Below are 17,601 nucleotides of genomic sequence, written 5' to 3'. Positions count from 1 at the left end.
GCCAGTATTAGTGTGGATGGATGGGGTGAGGGGAGGGATGTGCAGAGGAGAGAGCGTCCTGCAGATCTTTGAGCTGCGGAGACGTTTGCGCCAAGATGTCTCAGTGTGTGCTGCCGTAACCTTGGTGATGTGTACATGAAAGCTTGGTTAAAAATCTGTGTCGCAGTCAACCAGCATGATGGTGTGGAAAATCCCCTGTGAAGGACTTAGTTGATCAAAGTGCCCGCAGTGCATAAATAACAACACGAGGACATGTGCATTAATTCATAAGCTGCAGATATGATGCACATGTATTTGTCCGGCCGACTTCAGGCAGCCATGAGGATCTGAGAAGAAGAAGGACCCCTAATCAAGTCTATCAAGAGTTTTCATCAGTCCACATATAAGTAACTCAACTGCAGGTAGCTCTACTGAATGCTATAGGCGAAAGAAAATCTGTTGTTGGTTTTAAATTAGATTCACTCAGTGATTTAAAGGGAACAAATGTTTTTTCTCCTTCTTTCTGTGAGGTAACTGCCTCGTGAGCTCTAAGGTCCTGAGAACTCAATAACAAACACAGAGCAGTCGAGGGGTAGATCGAGTATATCCACTGATGCTAGAGCCAAAATCATTAGTAACTTACTTGTTTGACATATAACTAATAAGCTATTTTGATACTCTCCACTGCAGTTGTTGTTTTCACCATTTGTTTGCTGTCTGTCTGTCTGACATCAGGATTACTCCACAACTAATGAACCAATTTCCAGGACATTAGGTGGGGTGGACCCGAGGAAGAAACCGTTAAACTCTAAGGTTGATCCCAGCTTCACAAATGTAAGAATTTCTCCATCTGTACAGCAGTTAATCCATTCACTGTTTGACTGTTGGTGAGTCAATACAAGCAATTTGAAGATGACACAGCTGGCTCTGGGAAATGACGGTGTAATGGGCATGAATTCACAATTGTGTGACAGTTTATAGACACATCCTTGGTTATGTCGAGCCAGCTATGACTTGAACAGCTCTAGGTATGTTGGGAACATCGGGGTCAATGTTGCATAATGAGCAGCAGTGACATTTTTCAATATCTGATCATTACAACATTTCTGGTAATAACTGATAAATGTTTGTTCGTTGGTCGGCTAGTTGGTCCAGACTTAAACATCCTATCAGCTTTTGAATGAGTCACCAAAATCTTCTGACATTCAGTGTCTCAGAGGATGAATCATCATGACTTTGGTGACTATTTGATCATAGTATCTCAACTGCTGTCTCATCTACTTGAAGAAGTGGCAAAAAATCTGCTAGTGGCACATGATCTCCTGTTCTTGAATCCTATTAAATTTAAATCATTTGGCTTTTCTTGAATTGTCAATATACGTTTGTTGCACATCGCTCGACTTGATTCCCTAGTGTTGTCACCACAACCTGCAAAACTGATTAGATTCCCATAAGCCTTTGCTGCACATTGTGTTTAATTAACAAATGTCACAATATGTGAAACTAAGAGGATTTTAATTGGGTAGTATAAACATAATGTCTATGTAACATCAGCATTTTGGTATTGTGATGCTAGCATTTAGCTCAAAGCACAGATTCATAGTGATGTCATGAATGTGATGCTGTACCATTAGTGTTAGCCATACTTTCCTGGATCATTAAAATCATTATTATAGTAAAACATAAAATCAAGAGAACAGAGAAAATTTCCACGAAAAATCCTATGTGGACACAAAACATATTTTTTAACTGATCTCACAATGTATCACTCAATGTATTTCAATAACAGTTCAACCACAAAGTGAGGAAAAAAATCTGCCTTTAATGATTTTTAATCCGTAATTCAGATTATGTCAGAAAACCACAGTGATATAATTGATCTACTCAATCACAGGTTACTGTTAGTATCTAGTGTAGAAGAAGTGTGTGCTGCTATATAAAAAGGACACAGTGTTTGAGCACCACTCCACCTTCCCTCTTACCCTTCAGGCCTCAGGTCAGATGTCGGCCTGTCTAAAGAGAGACGATCACTGAGGTAGCCGTTGTAGCCGTAGTACTGGAACATCTTCAGCGCCACTCGCCGGTTCTCCGGACTCAGATCCTGACCCCAGTGAGCGAACAGCGACGAATCAGAGAAGGACTTGTCCGCCTGACTTTCCTCTCCCCTCCCTGGAGTCTCTAGGAGGCAGAGCAAGACAAATGGCATTAGTATTTGTCTGGTCCACGGCTTCTCAACCTGCCGGTGAGCTTGAGCGTAAGGTGACATTTCAGGAATGGGGATAAATGATGGCGCTAATCAAATCACTTTGATAAATGCTTTTTTCCTTGCGCTGTAATGTAAGTACGCAGGTCGCAGGTGAGGGGGTTTCTTTACAGGGACTAACTGGCTGTCCTTCTACAGAAGCATGACGAGAAGCTGTTGTGCCCTTGAACAAAAGATTCAATCCCCAGCAGCTGCGGCGTGAACTGTTCTGTAGCAGACTTTTCTCTTTGACCTACACAAAGAGCGGAAAGTGAACTGAATTTCCCTCAACTCTATCTCCAGAGTGAGAAACACCAGCTTCCTTTAATCAAGTTTAAAGTGTGATCATTGTCGCCGTCTCCGTGTTTTTCTCGCAGTGCATTAGAACCCCTTTAATATTGAGAGCTCTGAAAATGAGAGCAGTCCTGACTCATTTTACGGCCGAGCAGCAGTGACGGCGCAGCGAGCCGAGGCATTTAACAAACACTAGCTCAGTGTGACAACATTACTGCTCATGGTCCTTATTGATGGACTCAGTTCATGTCCAGACTCCATAAAATACACTGGTAGCATCTGTTAAAAATTCTGTCCTGCTTCCAAGATGTTTTAATGCACTTTATGGAAGCAAACATTGTAACAGCCGACAGGGAGTCGGGGAGCTTTACCCACAGGCTGGTGCTGTAAATGCTAAGGATGCAGTAGAGAAAGCAGATAAAGACAAAGTGGTATCATCATGAAGAGTACATGCACAGGTTAAGACAATTGCACCTGCATAAATAGAGTTACTGTTTGCGAAATCTATGTGGACACGTATTTCTTTGTTCCATAAATGAAAAACAGCACAACAAGCTTTTCACAGTTTTTTTTAATGAATGCAGCCGTTTCACTGAGTCCTTGTAGCTGTTGGGACATTATGCAACATGTCACAGTCACACTTGAACATCGCAAAGCTTTACTGTGGATGCACAACACACTGATATGTCTGTTCTGTGGAAGTAAGAGGCGGCGGATGATTCAGTGAAGATGGGAAATTTTGATTTGGACTGAATGGTCACAAAGATTGTTGCTTTTGTTTAGTGTACATAAACAAATGTAACCTCATATAATGTATACTACTGAAAACAGAAGGAAATAATCAGCAGGGGTGGATCCGGGGTTGGGGCAAGGGGGGACATTTACCCCAGCTCAATTTGTTAGAGTTGTTTATTTTTGCTAAGCTTTTTTGAAGAACACAATGTCCATGAACAAGGAACAATTATCACAATACATTCAATGATGTGAGGCTTTGCTCAAAGCTGCAGAGCAAACAGAAAACAGTGAGTGACTTAAATGTGCACCTTACTGAATCCGGAACTGTGCACAGACGTTGGACATATAATCAACCAACATTCTAGATCTGCGATTGAATCAGTGAACCTTTTTTAATAACAATATATCTGATTGAAAAAACCTTAGTGAAGGAGACTTTGATATCATGGATAATAATGGCAGACTGTTATTTAAAAACATTCTAATCAGTAGAAAATTGTATCTAAGGAAACCTCATTGAAACTGTATAAGGTAATAACAAAAATACCAGGTTCATTATGAAGCTGTCATATTTCATGTTCTTGCTAACAGACTGAAATTATCAAGAATAATTCCCAAACTGCCAAATATAAAAAAACATCTGTTTCTTGTGAGCTTAATAAAATACAACAAGAACGACGGTGATAAAAATGTGATGAAAAAGGGTGAGATCAGATTACAGAGGAATAGACACTCGTGACTGCAACTAAAATCTTTCTATCTCTGGCATGAAATTAAACAATGACAAATGAACATGAAATTATAATCTTCAAATACCCACAACATAACTGTGAAGAGTGGAGGAATAGAACTTCCAGCCCATATGCAGAGAATACGGTTAAGTTGTGTGCGTGTGTGTGCGTGTGTGTGTGTGTGTTTTTAAGCAGATTGGGAAAGGTTAATATTCATGAGCAGATTGTCTTAAAATGCGAGTGACAAACTGCGTGAGCCAAATAAGAACTAAGACAGCAATATGGAGGCCGGTGTGAGGTGGTTACATTATGAACCAAAACAAAAAGAACTGCCAATGTTTATGTGAAGATATCCTGATGGCATCCTGAATCTGAGAAGTAAGTTACTATTTTAGGATGTATCAGTACAGTTCCACGTACAATGTGTGATCTAATGTAAGTTAGAACTGGAATACTGTAAAGTAAGTTTTAACAGGGTAGTGCGAAGGTGGACAAGACATGTTGAGGTTTTACAAGCTTCATCACTTCACTAGAAGACAAAGACTCTGAGGCAGAGAACTCACTGGAGGCAAGGCTGGGTTCAAAAAGTCCTCACTGACAGTCCTAAAGGTCATGAATGGGTAAGCAGTCCAAAAATGCAAACAAAGCAAGGAGGAGTGTGGCAGAAAAAAAAGAGCAGGGAAACAATTGAAGTCAAAAGCACATAGAAGCAAACACAATGATAAACAATATAAAGCAGTGAATGCACAAGGAAACAAAGACCATCTTGGAGAGAGGCATGAGAGACATGGAAGTATCACAGATAATAAGAGGCAGGTGAGTGATGGGGGGGCATCCTTCAGAGGCTGCATTTGAAGACCAATTGCTTCATAGTAGCAAGTCTGAGCTTACAAAACCTCCTTCAAATGGTTCCTTTCATCCCTGAGAAATAAAGGCTCCAACGGATGGATCCCTTCCGGGGCCGAACCAATCTCTGCTAATGGCACAAGCAAGTAATGAGACGTCCAATGCTAGTATCATGCTTCAATTCAACCCAACAGCTGATGGAACCAATGTAAAAAGAAAAGGGGGGAAAATGACTTTCTTGTTGTGTTCAACCTCTGCCCTGTTGCTAGGCAGGGGGCGGCACAAGCTCGTGACGGCAATCACAGAAAGCCTCAGCAGACCAGGCCGTCTCTTCTCAGTTTGGTCTTTGCAGTCTTTGCAGCTCGCGAAGACCACGTCCTATGAAGGAGATGGCCTCCAATCTGACATAATGTTAGATTGAAGTGATAGTCTCCATATAAATTTAAGCTCTAAATTGTGTGCAGCCTGACTGAATAGCTAACACTAATATATTCAGAGCTTGAGGTACAAAACTTACTGTGAAATTTTGTAAAACCAAACTGATTCATATGATTATTAAGGCGTGAAGCTACAATAAAGAAAAAAACCATGCAACCAAATCTGTATTTACAACAACCAAATGTGGACCACATTTATTCATCTTTTAAAATGAATTTTACATTAACAATGCTGAAAAAAAAAATTCTGTGAAACATTATCAAATCAAAAAGTCAACCAACATCCAAGTTGAGAGAAAAAGTGCAGCATGAACGTTTCAAGCCCGAGGCGGAAAGACTTCAGCTGCTCACATTCAACACAGCTGTCAAAGTTTCTCTGCCGCGGAGCAGAGGAAAAGTGCCTCAGCTCTTTAGAAGGCAGCGCTGTGATTAGACTGAGGACAAGATAAAAAGTTCTGAGTCTTTCAGTCCTGGCAAGTTTGCCTGAAGGCCCATTCATGTGGTGGGGATTAATTAAGCCTCAGAGACAGTTCGCTCAGCAGTGAATCCCTGAAGCCGCGGTTACACCAGGTTAGTGTTGTTTGGACGAGGTAACCATGGCCACTCTGTCTGCTTAGCATGTCGTGTCCGTGTCAGAACATACAATGGATGTCCGGCAAGCATGTTAGTGCAACCTTTGTCATGGCTCACATCAAAGAAAATACTGTTTCATGACCTGTTTTTTCATCAAGCAGGTCATGTGACTTACGTAACCTCGCTGTCTGGAGAAGCGTTTCCTCTTGAGTACACATTCAGCAAACTAACCTTGGTGCTAACTCAAGCAAAGCGCTGCCAAATACCTGAGGCAGAAACTGGTGTGTGCATGTGTGAGAGTGTGTGCGTGCAGACAGAGAAAGTAGTCCCTAAGCTTCCCAGCAGCACTCCAGGCGTGTGTGGATAGCAGCACTAAGTGTGCTTCCATTGCGTGCACAGCACAGCAAGGCGACTGTCTGCCACAGAGGAGAGAGAGAGAGAGAGGCGCAGGAGAATATGCACATTCAACGTGCACACACTCATTGTCATTAACACAGGCAAAGACAAAAACTGCTGGGGAACAAACTGAGGAGGAACAACAAACCTCCGGGCCCTACGTTAGCTTTGTTTTTAAATGCACGGCAGCCCATGGTAAATTATTAAATTGGATCTCATGAAAGTTAAGTCCAGGGTAATGAAACTGCCCAGGACGCAAAAAGACTCCATCAAATTACATTTATTCATCCCCTCCTGGCAGTCCAGAGGAAAATATTTCGAATTATCAATCTCGACACATCATTAGATAACCCTGTCTCGTGCTATGCTAACTCGCGGCGGTTCAGATGCAGACCTTTTACAAAGATGCTGTAAGCCTGAATTCTTTACTTGTTGGTTACTCTGAAGCCGACGCTCTATCCTCGGAGGTCGGAGGGAAACATTTGGCCGATGTAACAGTTTCAGTGAAAATCAATGAAAAGGTCAAATGTCAGTCAGAGGATCTTTACTGACAAACAGAGGCTGGAGGTAGAAGATCCTCACTCAACCAACCATGCACACCTCAGGACTTAAGAGTTACAAGGTGGGTATTTACTCAACTAGGGCTAAATCTCTTCTATTTGTCTTGTGTCAAAATAACAAAATTGTGTTTGTTGTCCATATATATATATATTTGTGTCTATGTTGCTTTTCTACAGAATGTAGGTACAAGGTGAAAACAGGTAATGTTGTGTGTCTTCATGCTATAGCCTGAAGGCACAGTAACATAATGGATCATTGCCAGTGTTTCCGGTACATTGCAGACCAGCATGTGTTGTGTTTTGATGTCGTTTGAAAATGAAAGCACATCCGAAGCAGCTGATGAAGACTTTTCATGTCTATTGATCAGACATATACTTTTGATGAAGGCATAAAGGCAATGCTGGCTCAGAATAAATATACCTTAGAGTAAAAATAAGAGATGGCGCTGAGAGACTGAGATGCGTACGAGATTTGGGATTAGATTTTCCTTGCTCGTGAATTTAGTTATTGTCATTTATTGACTAAACTTGGTTTCCCTGAAGCCTCTGAATGCTTAACTCGTTGTAAATTCCATCTTATGAAGCTTCTTGACCTTAGTTAAAGCTAACTAAGTGTATACTTAAGCATAACTGAAGGCACAGTGATTAAAGATTAACATTTGAAGAAGCTTTTCACCACATTTTGAATTAAAGATTTTACCGTTAGGCCATTAGAATTGTGTAAGTCTATATTTTGTCCTGAACCCAAATGTTCTTCTTGATAAGCTTTAATTAAAATAACATGAGTGATAATGTAGAAATTAGAAAAAGAAATTATTCTAACACAATTTAAATAAATGTTTTCACAATTTTGTGTTTCCCATTAAGGTTAAATACAGGTTTAAGAGGAATCTCTACTGTAAGCGGCAGGTAAATTAACCAAAGTTTTCTTTTTGAACTAACTTTCACCCAGAAACATGAACTATTGAGGTGAGCACTGCAGTTATCCCTTTGTGTCCTCAGAAATAATGTCAGCTTATATTTATTTCAATGGTTTCCATGATCAAAAAGAAGAAAAACAAGAACTTTGCGGAAACATCAGCAATGCTCTTGTTCTGTGTGTGTAGGTGTCGGATGTTTGATTGACAGCTGCTGCCAGTCTGCAATGTTCACCGCAGAGAAGAGAAGAAAGAAACTTGATCTGTAGCTGAAGCACAAGTCGTGAAAAGACTTCCTGTTGTTAGTGGAACTGAAGAATGAAGAAAACATCAACATCAAACCAGACCTAAGCCACATTTGCAGATATATACGTTTACATGTTCCTTAATGTGCTGAATCTAAGAAGCTAATTAGCGATCTATGTCCCCTGGTGAAGTGTTTACTCTAAGTCATATACCAGGAGGATGGGTTTATACTCCGGCCTCTGCTGAATTATTGTCAGCACCAGAGGGGACAAAATGTATCCCACTCATATCGATTAATGCTAATTCAACAAAATATCTTCAAAACATGTTCAAATAAGACGCTGTGAATCGAGAATAGCATCCAGCATGAATGAAAAGAATCGAAAAAATAGATATGGACTTTCACTGTCGGCTTTTTAAAAGCCCTAGTATTGAGTATGTAACTTATAAGGAAATAGTAGATACTTTTTTATTAAATATTGAAGTGAAGTAAAAACTATATTTTGACATGACTGGACGGGTGGTGCTATCCGTGGTACTGAAAGGGGGGATTTAATTCTGCCATTTAAAGTTCAAGTTTTAAAACCATTTTTATCAAGTTCATATTAACTCTTAATAAAAATGTAAGAGCTGTACGAAATATATTTTCATCACACACAAACAGACTTCATAGTCTTTATAGAACAGCTGTGGTTTGTGATTTATTTTAATAGATAAAAATGTTTGAGGGAGGAAACTGAGAAATATGATATAGCTGATAATCAATTAATTTCATTTCGACTAAAGCTCTTTACATCACACTTTCTAAAATACTAAGCACTTAATATGTGTAGATATTTAAGTGCAATCTTAACTTTTAATCTGATTAATTATTGGGAAACTGGGATCAAGCTTTAGTTGCCTGTAGCATGTACAAACAATAAATAATTGGCTAATGTAAAAGGTTATAACACTTATTGGCATCTACTATAGAAATGATAAGTTAATACTCTAATCAAACCAGAAGAACATGATTTCAAGGGTTGATGTAAACAGCCAAACCATTTCTGACCATCCCCACAATATATAAAATGCATGCTGTTACAGAAACCAAACTACAGTTAACTTCTGTTTTACCATATTAATATCGGCAGCTTCTCTCGGTCTTATTCAACCACAAACTAAAAGTAAAAGTCAGATGAGGATCTTTGTTGGACCAGATACATTTTTTTAAATGACTCCTCTCAGTGCTTCAGTGCTTCTCCTGATTCCTTTGTCTGTAAATGCCCTTCAATTAAAGCAGACAGTTTGAAATTCATCCTCAGTGGTTTTGTCATTTTACATCCAGCTTAATGAGAGCGGAGCATGACGCCGAAACATCAAACGCTGTGGCGCAGTTAGAGTATTCATCGTATATTCACACTGACAGGGAAGGAGGAGAAGACCTAATATATATCTGATCGACAAAACAAATCAGCCACATGAAATTTTCAGGACACAGGTGGTTCTACAACTTGTTATCAAAGACGCGGTCAGCCTCATCATTTATTTAACACAACTCTTCAGGTTCAAGACAGTTTAAACAATAGTGAGGAAATCCCCAAACATTCTGCCACAGACACGTTTGACCATTTTTCCAGATGCATTACCACCATTCTAGCTGTTTCCTGCATAGTTCTAATATTAATAATCACGATACTGAAGAACTATGGGAAGTTATCAGGGCTCCAGTCTCTTTTCCATTATAATCAGTGTTCATTTTACAAAATAATTTAACCTGAGCTCGCATGTACCTGTATGCAGTAGGAGATTTGTAGGTGGATGAGGCGTGGGGGGGGGGGGGGGGGTGCCAACCCCTTTGATAACCTGCCAATTCTGCCAGCCCCTCTCAGACATCCCCATCCCCAAAAGGAGCGAGAGAAGAGTGCTGTGTGTGCAGATAGCAAATTTGGGTGTGCAGGTGAGCATCCTATAGTTATAGGCTGCTCACTAATTCATGAGATCAGCAGTTTACTTTAAAAAGTTGAAAGCGGGCCTGCTCCTTCGAGATTTGCGCGGATGGGACCCAAAGCAAAACAGGAGGAGGTCAGAGCAGGGACCCCGTCAGAGGCGCAAGGTAAATACCGGCCAGAAAGGCAGAGAAAATAAAAACACAACAACGGCCTTTGCCTCTCTGTCTCTCTCTCTCTGTCTTTCTCTGTCTCTCTCTGTCTTTCTCTCTCCGTCACAGTTAGATTGACCATCAGCAGCGCCCAGAGGAATCCTATAGGTCAGTGGACGTTAAAACATCCATAAAGCTGTTACAGTCTTGGGCAGGCAGGCAGGATTCAGCATTAACTCAAGGATAAGGCTTACACGGTTAACATTCATGCAACAAGCACTTATACGCCCACGCCCTCAACCAATCAGCTCAAGAAGTGGATCATGTAACTCTTAAGTAGTACACACACTAAGTTTGGTGAGAATTCATCGATGCACACACACACACACACACACACACAAACACACAAACATTCACTGGTGAAAAACTATTGGGTATTGAAGCCCAAACGAGAACCACTAAAAATGTTATTATTCTCCCAGTTAAAAATTGGCAAACAAATCGGCTGCTGCCTGTGTGCACCTAACAAGTGCAGAGTTTTGTATTGTGTGCGACTGCTGGGGGCCCAGCACTGTTCAAGTTCAATTTTTTTGCAGGATCCTGTGCTGGCAACTCCAATACTTTCAAACGAACAGCGATGAAGATAGATTCTTTAAATAAATTATACTTTTGTGGTGAAAGTCTCAGCTTCTTACTTCTTTTCTATTTTCAACAGGAACAACTCAAAGTTACATTGTTCCACTTCACAACGTTGTGTCTCTTTAATCTACTGACATAAAGGAGGTTAATGGAAAAACACAGTGATTTGTATTTAGTAACAGTTTGACACAGACGGCCCCTTTAACACAGACTTCTTTAAATGTGAAGCCGTGTTCAAAGACGGTCTTTTTTTAGTTCAACTTGACAGGTGAGCTGATGAAGAGTGTTCCGGCTCTGTGTCAGTTCAGAAACACTGTTGAGATAAAACTGCTCTTATCTTACAGACGCTCGTGCTCTCATCTCTTTATGACTGAACTTTTGTTTTACTCTTGCCGTCACCATTTCAGCTGCAAGTGCAAGGAAATGTAGCGTTGGCTCCTAACGGAAGCTAAATGACACAATTACAATAAATTACTCCTATTTTATCGTCTTTGCACTGTGTGCCTCTGAGGTTTAGAATCAATTTAAAGATTTAATAGATCACCGCATCGTCTGGTTCCAAATCAAATCTGCAGTCCCCCAAGAACGAGAGAGCGAAGGACTTAGATCTTCGAGAAATAACTTCCTGAGTCGTCCACAGATGACCGAGGGGAACTAGGGCCTCGGCACAAGGTCTTTTATTCATATGCAGACATTTATATAACTGCTTTTTTATCTATTCAGCAACTGTTCTTATTTGCACTGAATAGAAGAACAGATTGACGCAGGCCACATTTCAGTCAGACAACTCTACATCACTGTAAGGTTTTAATTTGTGCCTCAAATGGCCGATTACAGATCTGTATAAACTGATCTCCTGACAGAAATGTTTTGCAGGTCAAACGGTTTGTTGTAAATCACAGCACTAGTTTGGGGGGATTATTACGAGATGAATGCTACGGTGGCACCATCAGCTCACGCAATGTTGGTATATTTTTACACATAATACTTTATTCACATTACATCTTTATTTAATTGACAGTTTATTTTCACACAGTTTCGATAATATTCTGCCTTTCTCTTTAATTTTCTGTAACACAAACCCTTTGTTGGTACCGAGCTCCCCTGGCAAAGGGCAGAAAAAAAGAAGAAGTTACATTTTGGTGCAAATGTGTATCAGGGGGCGGAGCCAATAATCATTTCTCCACTTTCTTTAACATCTTTTTTGACATGTTTGAGCCTCTAAAGAAATAATAAAGATTTTGATGAAATTAATAGGCATAAATAGAGAACTGATATTTATTTAACGTTTATAATAATACAGGATAACTTTCTTGACATCCCAAGCCCGACCAACAAATTCATGCAGAGTCAGAACATACATGTTGGTCTATGAGCTGCTCTGACAAACTGCCGGAGATCACTGCTCATACTTTCACTTTATATGATGTTGTTATTCTTTGCTCACTTGACGAACCCTCTTCACTGACAGTAAATACAGCTAATAACCAATTAGTCTGTTGCTGGGGGGGGGGGGGGGGGGGGCTTCGCCCACTGCTGTATAGACGCTGTATAGGAATGTGAGAGTTGCTCCGAGGGAGGGGGGGAAGTTCTCTCATTAGGACGCATCAGTAGTTGGCACGTCACGCTGACACTTTCCTCTCGAAAGAACAGAGGGGTGCATGGCTTTGTCTTTCTCTCTGTTTATTCCCAAGAGGGGATATGCGGTGGCAGAATTTAGGGAGAGGGTCATGTTTACTTGCAGCGGCCTCTGTCATCTCGACCCTTTTGTTCATCTCTCCTCATTAAAGCGCTGAAATCACTCGTACTCGTCAGAAGGGTACAAAAGCTTTCTTTGTGTTTTTTTCATCCTGGAGGAGCACGATCCTCCTCCAGCAAACCCAACATCATTAAATCCATCAGTTTCTGAGCAACAAGCTGCAATATTTTCCTTCTTTTGAAGAACATATGATATTATGAGACGTCATTTGATATCAAGCTCCGGACGTTTTGCTCCTGCGCCACATTTCTCATTTCCACTGTTCAGCTTGAAAAGATGGATTTGTCGTTCCATTAAATCCAGTCAGCTGAGATGCCTTTCCTATAACCTTATATCTGATCTGATACTTCCTCAGCACTCAGCCTCCGTGTATCTTCACTTTTTATTTGACAAGTTTCATCTGCGCCCCGTGTTTAACACCAGCCGTCCTTCACAGGGGTTGTTTCCTTTATAAAGGGTGTCGCCTCGTCTCAGAAAAGCACTCATCAGGGTAGGATATAAAGCAAAGATATTTCAGAGCGTTAACCCGCAAAAAGAAGAGAATAAAGTTGAAGGTATATGAAAAAGCCCAGGGTGAAGAAAGTCATTAATCTAGAATGCAGGGAATTCTTATTTCTGACCCGACTACAGTTATTCGCTGGTGAGGATGTTTAAATGTTGACCTCTCAAATATTCAGACCAAGAAAGATAACTTTTTTCTTTTAACTTTTCCATGAAAACAATTTGCTTTAGTTCACTGTACTAACACAACTGGACAATAGGAGAGGCACACTCTTATCGTTTTTTCCATTTTTTGGATTTCCCACAGGAGTGGCGGTTAAATATAAACCCAGGAGGAAACTGTTGACATTTACATTAAGTTAAATTAAACTGCATGATGTAAACTTTAGAAAAACTTGGCTATGGAGCAGCATCAAAATCAAAGCAGGCGTGCTAGTTCATCAATATGATGACAACATATATGAACAAGGATATGAACTGCAAGTCAATAAGTCAAGGCCTGTCAATAATTGACGATAACATTTCTCAATAGTTTATTTTGCCTTTCTAGCAAAATAAATAATATAATAATACAATAAATATCATTTCTGCTAAACAGTTAAAAAAAAACGTTCACCTAGAGCTGCATCAGTCCATGAACACATGTTTTAATGAATAGGAAAAGATCTTAAGCTGTGAGAAGGTTTCTGACATTCTGTGTTTAATATTTCACTGACAACTAGCAACAGAATTTTTAAAACCCTGCCAAGTTTGTCTTTTTCTTTCTCGCTGCGTGTAGAAACAGAAGTCTTTGCTCTATATTAATGAAGCCTACATGGATTTGAATGACAGACGTAGACATCCAGTATTTTATTTTATGTTTTGTTTTTGATCATGGCCTCTGTTCGAGCTGGTACGGGGCATACATCAATTATTCAGGTGCAGAGATCCTTGATTTATCATTTGGGGAGTTTGAAGGGAAACAAGCCACAGGTCACTTAACAAACGAAGCAATTGTGAGTCTCTTTTCAAGTTGTTAGTCGGTGCAGGTTCTGGTTGTAATGCTCTGCCCCTGATGGAAAAGGTGATAATGTCAGAAAAATGTACCTTTCACTCTGTTTGCACCGGGATGAAGAAGAAATGAACTAAACATTTGAATGAGTCATCTGACGTTACATGTTTGGTGCATTCGTCTGTTGCAGCTACTGAGCTGCTCACTCTGAAAACTAAAACAAACTAAAACAAAAACAAAAAAAAAATAACTCAGGACTCTGCAACAAACTGTCTCTTGTACTTCTTGTACTCTTTGCACTTTTATCACTTAATCACTACGTTTAAACGTTAGAGAACCTTATGCTGCTGTACTAAAAAATCTGTATGTTTACTTCTGCAACAAACTGTCTCTTGTACTGTTTGCACTTTATCACTTTAATCACTAAGTTTACACTTTTAGAGAACCTTATGCTGCTGTACTAAAAAATCTGTATGTTTACTTAGTATTAGGAAATGTCTTGTGTTATCTGTTGTGCCTGTGCACTTTATATGTTTCACTGTGGGAGAGTGGGAAACGTCGTATCGATTCCTTGTATGTTCTGAACATGTTAAGGAATTGAAAATAAAGCTACTTTATCTTTATCTTTTTTATCTTTATTTTCTCAGTTAACAGATTTTTACATCATATCGACACAGAAACGGGTTTCCATCATCAGGTTTATAGAATCAAAGAAACCAAATTTCTTCTAGGCACAATATATGCAACTGGGTTTCATGGTTTAAATGTACATGTGCATTACGAAACACTGCCTGCTCCATTTCAGTAGGAGAGCTCAAAGATTGTGTTTTAGTCTGAACGAGCAGAAAAGTCCTAAAGAGATGTTTGGAAACGATCACAGCCGTTTGTACCGATCACATGACCCCCTTCCAGAAGAGAATAACCAGCAACCGCCTTGGCTACCAGTGTAGAACGCAACATGGATAATCAATATCGCTGATCCTGTTGTCCTTGTTAACAGCAGAGTGATAACACAGGATATAAAGAACATATGGAAGAAAGAAAGTGCAAACAGAGATACGGATCAGAAAACCAAACACAAGGAAAACAACAAAGTAAAAGAGTCCAACAAAAGATCCAGACAGAATCACGACAGCCTGATCTCCACCTGATGGGCCCCAGCACCCCCACCAGCCTCCTGACACACAAACTCTGTGTCCAATCAATTTGATTTACTCTGAAACAACAAATATGTTTAGAGGTAAGATATGATTCCACTTGAATCATATTTTTTGTTAATCAAAACGTTGCAAATTGGGATTGAGAAAAACACATCTGCACTTTGTGAATGGAGTTTCAAAGAGACAGTGTTGCACACCCACTCGGCTCCGCAGGCAGCGACTTGTATCATGATCAGACGTAAACCGTGCTTCCACAATTAGAAAGGAGGTTAGGGAAATATCTGATTATTGAACTGCTGCCTGTTAACACAAATTTACAGTAGCAGCTGTATGTCAATCATTGTGAATTTCCCTGCAACAGTTTTTCTTGTGTGCATGCATGGATTCAGTGTTTTGGTTAAAGACAATATTATTGTGAAACAACTAAACAACCTTCAGGTAGATTCACTGCTGACATGTGTGTATTTTTCTGTGGTGTTTAAGGATTTAACAACAGCAAAGTGGATGTGGAAGAATAATTAGCAGAACCCGACGAATTTCCAATCTAAGGCCAGATGACAGTTTATTGATCCCACTGTGGAAATTGGCTGCATTTTCCTGCTTGTTGGCTCCTTTGACTCAGGTTGGACTGCACGTCGACCTTAAAGAAAACACCTCTATTAAACAAAGAGAGCTTTCTGTCTCAGCTGCAGGGAAATTAGGATTCTGACACAAACGCTCACGACACATGGAATCTTCTTTTTTTTGATGAACAATAAAAAGCAAAGAGGACCGAGAGCATTTCTGGGGGATGTGAAAGCTGCAGAGGGAAAATGTCTGCATCTAAAACAAGTGCGATATGAGTGAGTCAGTGCTCTGGGTTTAAATCAGTGGTGGTGATCTAGAACCATTATTGTGGCTGGAGCGGCTGACAAGGAAGGGAAGTGAGAGAAAGTGAGAGTAGAAATGGTCTCCTGTGGTACACGCTCCGATGAGAAATGGTCCAGCTCTTAAGGTTTGATAACTGATGATCCATTCTCACCATCTGCGAGTTAGCAGAAGGGCGGGGCCATGATATCAGTCAAGTTATTGTCATTTCTGTTCAGAGGACGAGAAATGACCTGCAGGTCGACCTGTGATGGATGGATGGAGAGAGGGACAGTGCGATAGATAGATAGATAGATAGATAGATAGATAGATAGATAGATAGATAGATAGATAGATAGATAGATAGATAGATGTGCTTTTATGTTAGTAATTAGATTTTTTTACGTGAGTGTTTTCTTTGTTTGAGATGAAAATCTGCAGTTGCACAGGCCTGAATGAAACAAGATGCACCTTGATATTTGTAAAATGAACACAGATCTCTATCTTACCTTGTTGAACCATCTCCAGCAGCGCTAACCTGAGGTAAGATGCTCCACACTTGCTTTTCAGATCAGTCAGTGTCTCTTTTTGTTGTTGTTGCCCTTGCCCTTCTTGGAGGGATTTTTTTTAATGAGCCCTTTGAGGTTCCATTTTTTTTTATCTCATCTGTGTTTGCTTGCCTCCTTCCTTCTGTTTAATCGCTTTCATGTGCACGTAAATATGGCGTCCTGTAAATTAAGAGCGGTGGAAATCAAGGACAGAGTCATTGACTGAAGGTTCAGAGAGAGAATCCAATACTCTGATGGAAGTCAAATGCAAGTAATCGATAGAAGGTGTTAAATATTGTTAAAAAACACACAAGAGAGAACTTTTGACAAATTAGCATATTTTAAGTGTTAAATGCTTAATTTTCTAAAATAAATAAATACTGTCACCCTAACCCTACCAAAAAAAACCCTTAACACCCAATTTTTCTTTTTTTTCCTCATGTGGACCACTCCATCATCACATGAGATAATTTACAATTCACACACTTGGTCTGTAAGATTTCCAGGCCACTAAATATCATCAAGGCTAGAAAAGATTTGCCAGTTAAAATTAGAAACACTCAACATTTAATAATTCTCATTGATGTATTGGTCGACTTCTGGGCGATGGAACAAGAAGTTCCAGAAACGACTTCTCACTTATATATAAGTTTTCCTGTAGCACTAAAAGTATAAGTATATATGCTAAAGTTTTTCAAAAGTTCAGTAGTCATTATGTTAATGACAGTAATACACATATCACTTGTACACCAAATTTAGCGATGCAGGTTTTTAAAACGTGGGCAGCTTTTCCCATTGCAGACAAAAACCAGATGTTAGTGGTGTTAATGGTTTTTGTGACCAGAGGCAAAAGTAAAACCTATTACAAGATGTGTTTGTAGTCTAAAATCGACTAGCAGAATATAATCCATACAACATGGTAAAAAACGAATAATTACATTTCAGAAACTTGGAAAATGAAAGCAACTTTGAAAAAGTATAAATCCATTTCATAATCATACGTGTCATTAACCTCAGTCATATAAAACCCCTCACCACAGATGCAAGTACGAACTGGCGTGCTCAATCATGTGGAAATGGAGAAAAATAACCTCAGGCTGTTTCCACTCGCAAGACCAGCT

General features: G+C 39.8%; 1 protein-coding gene across 1 annotated transcript in view; it reads right to left on the bottom strand.

The window, feature by feature from the left end:
• galnt18b (UDP-N-acetyl-alpha-D-galactosamine:polypeptide N-acetylgalactosaminyltransferase 18b) overlaps positions 1-17,601 on the bottom strand; it is an 81,005-nt gene that overhangs the window by 45,934 nt on the left and 17,470 nt on the right. Inside the window, 1 exon segment of the mRNA XM_053420800.1 lies at positions 1,962-2,157. Coding sequence (XP_053276775.1) covers positions 1,962-2,157 — 196 coding nt within the window.

The sequence above is a fragment of the Pleuronectes platessa genome, chromosome 1, assembly GCF_947347685.1.
Source record: "Pleuronectes platessa chromosome 1, fPlePla1.1, whole genome shotgun sequence".
Lineage (NCBI taxonomy): Eukaryota > Metazoa > Chordata > Actinopteri > Pleuronectiformes > Pleuronectidae > Pleuronectes > Pleuronectes platessa.
The sequence above is the reverse complement of the archived record's forward strand: the minus strand, read 5'-3'. Positions and strand labels throughout refer to the sequence as shown.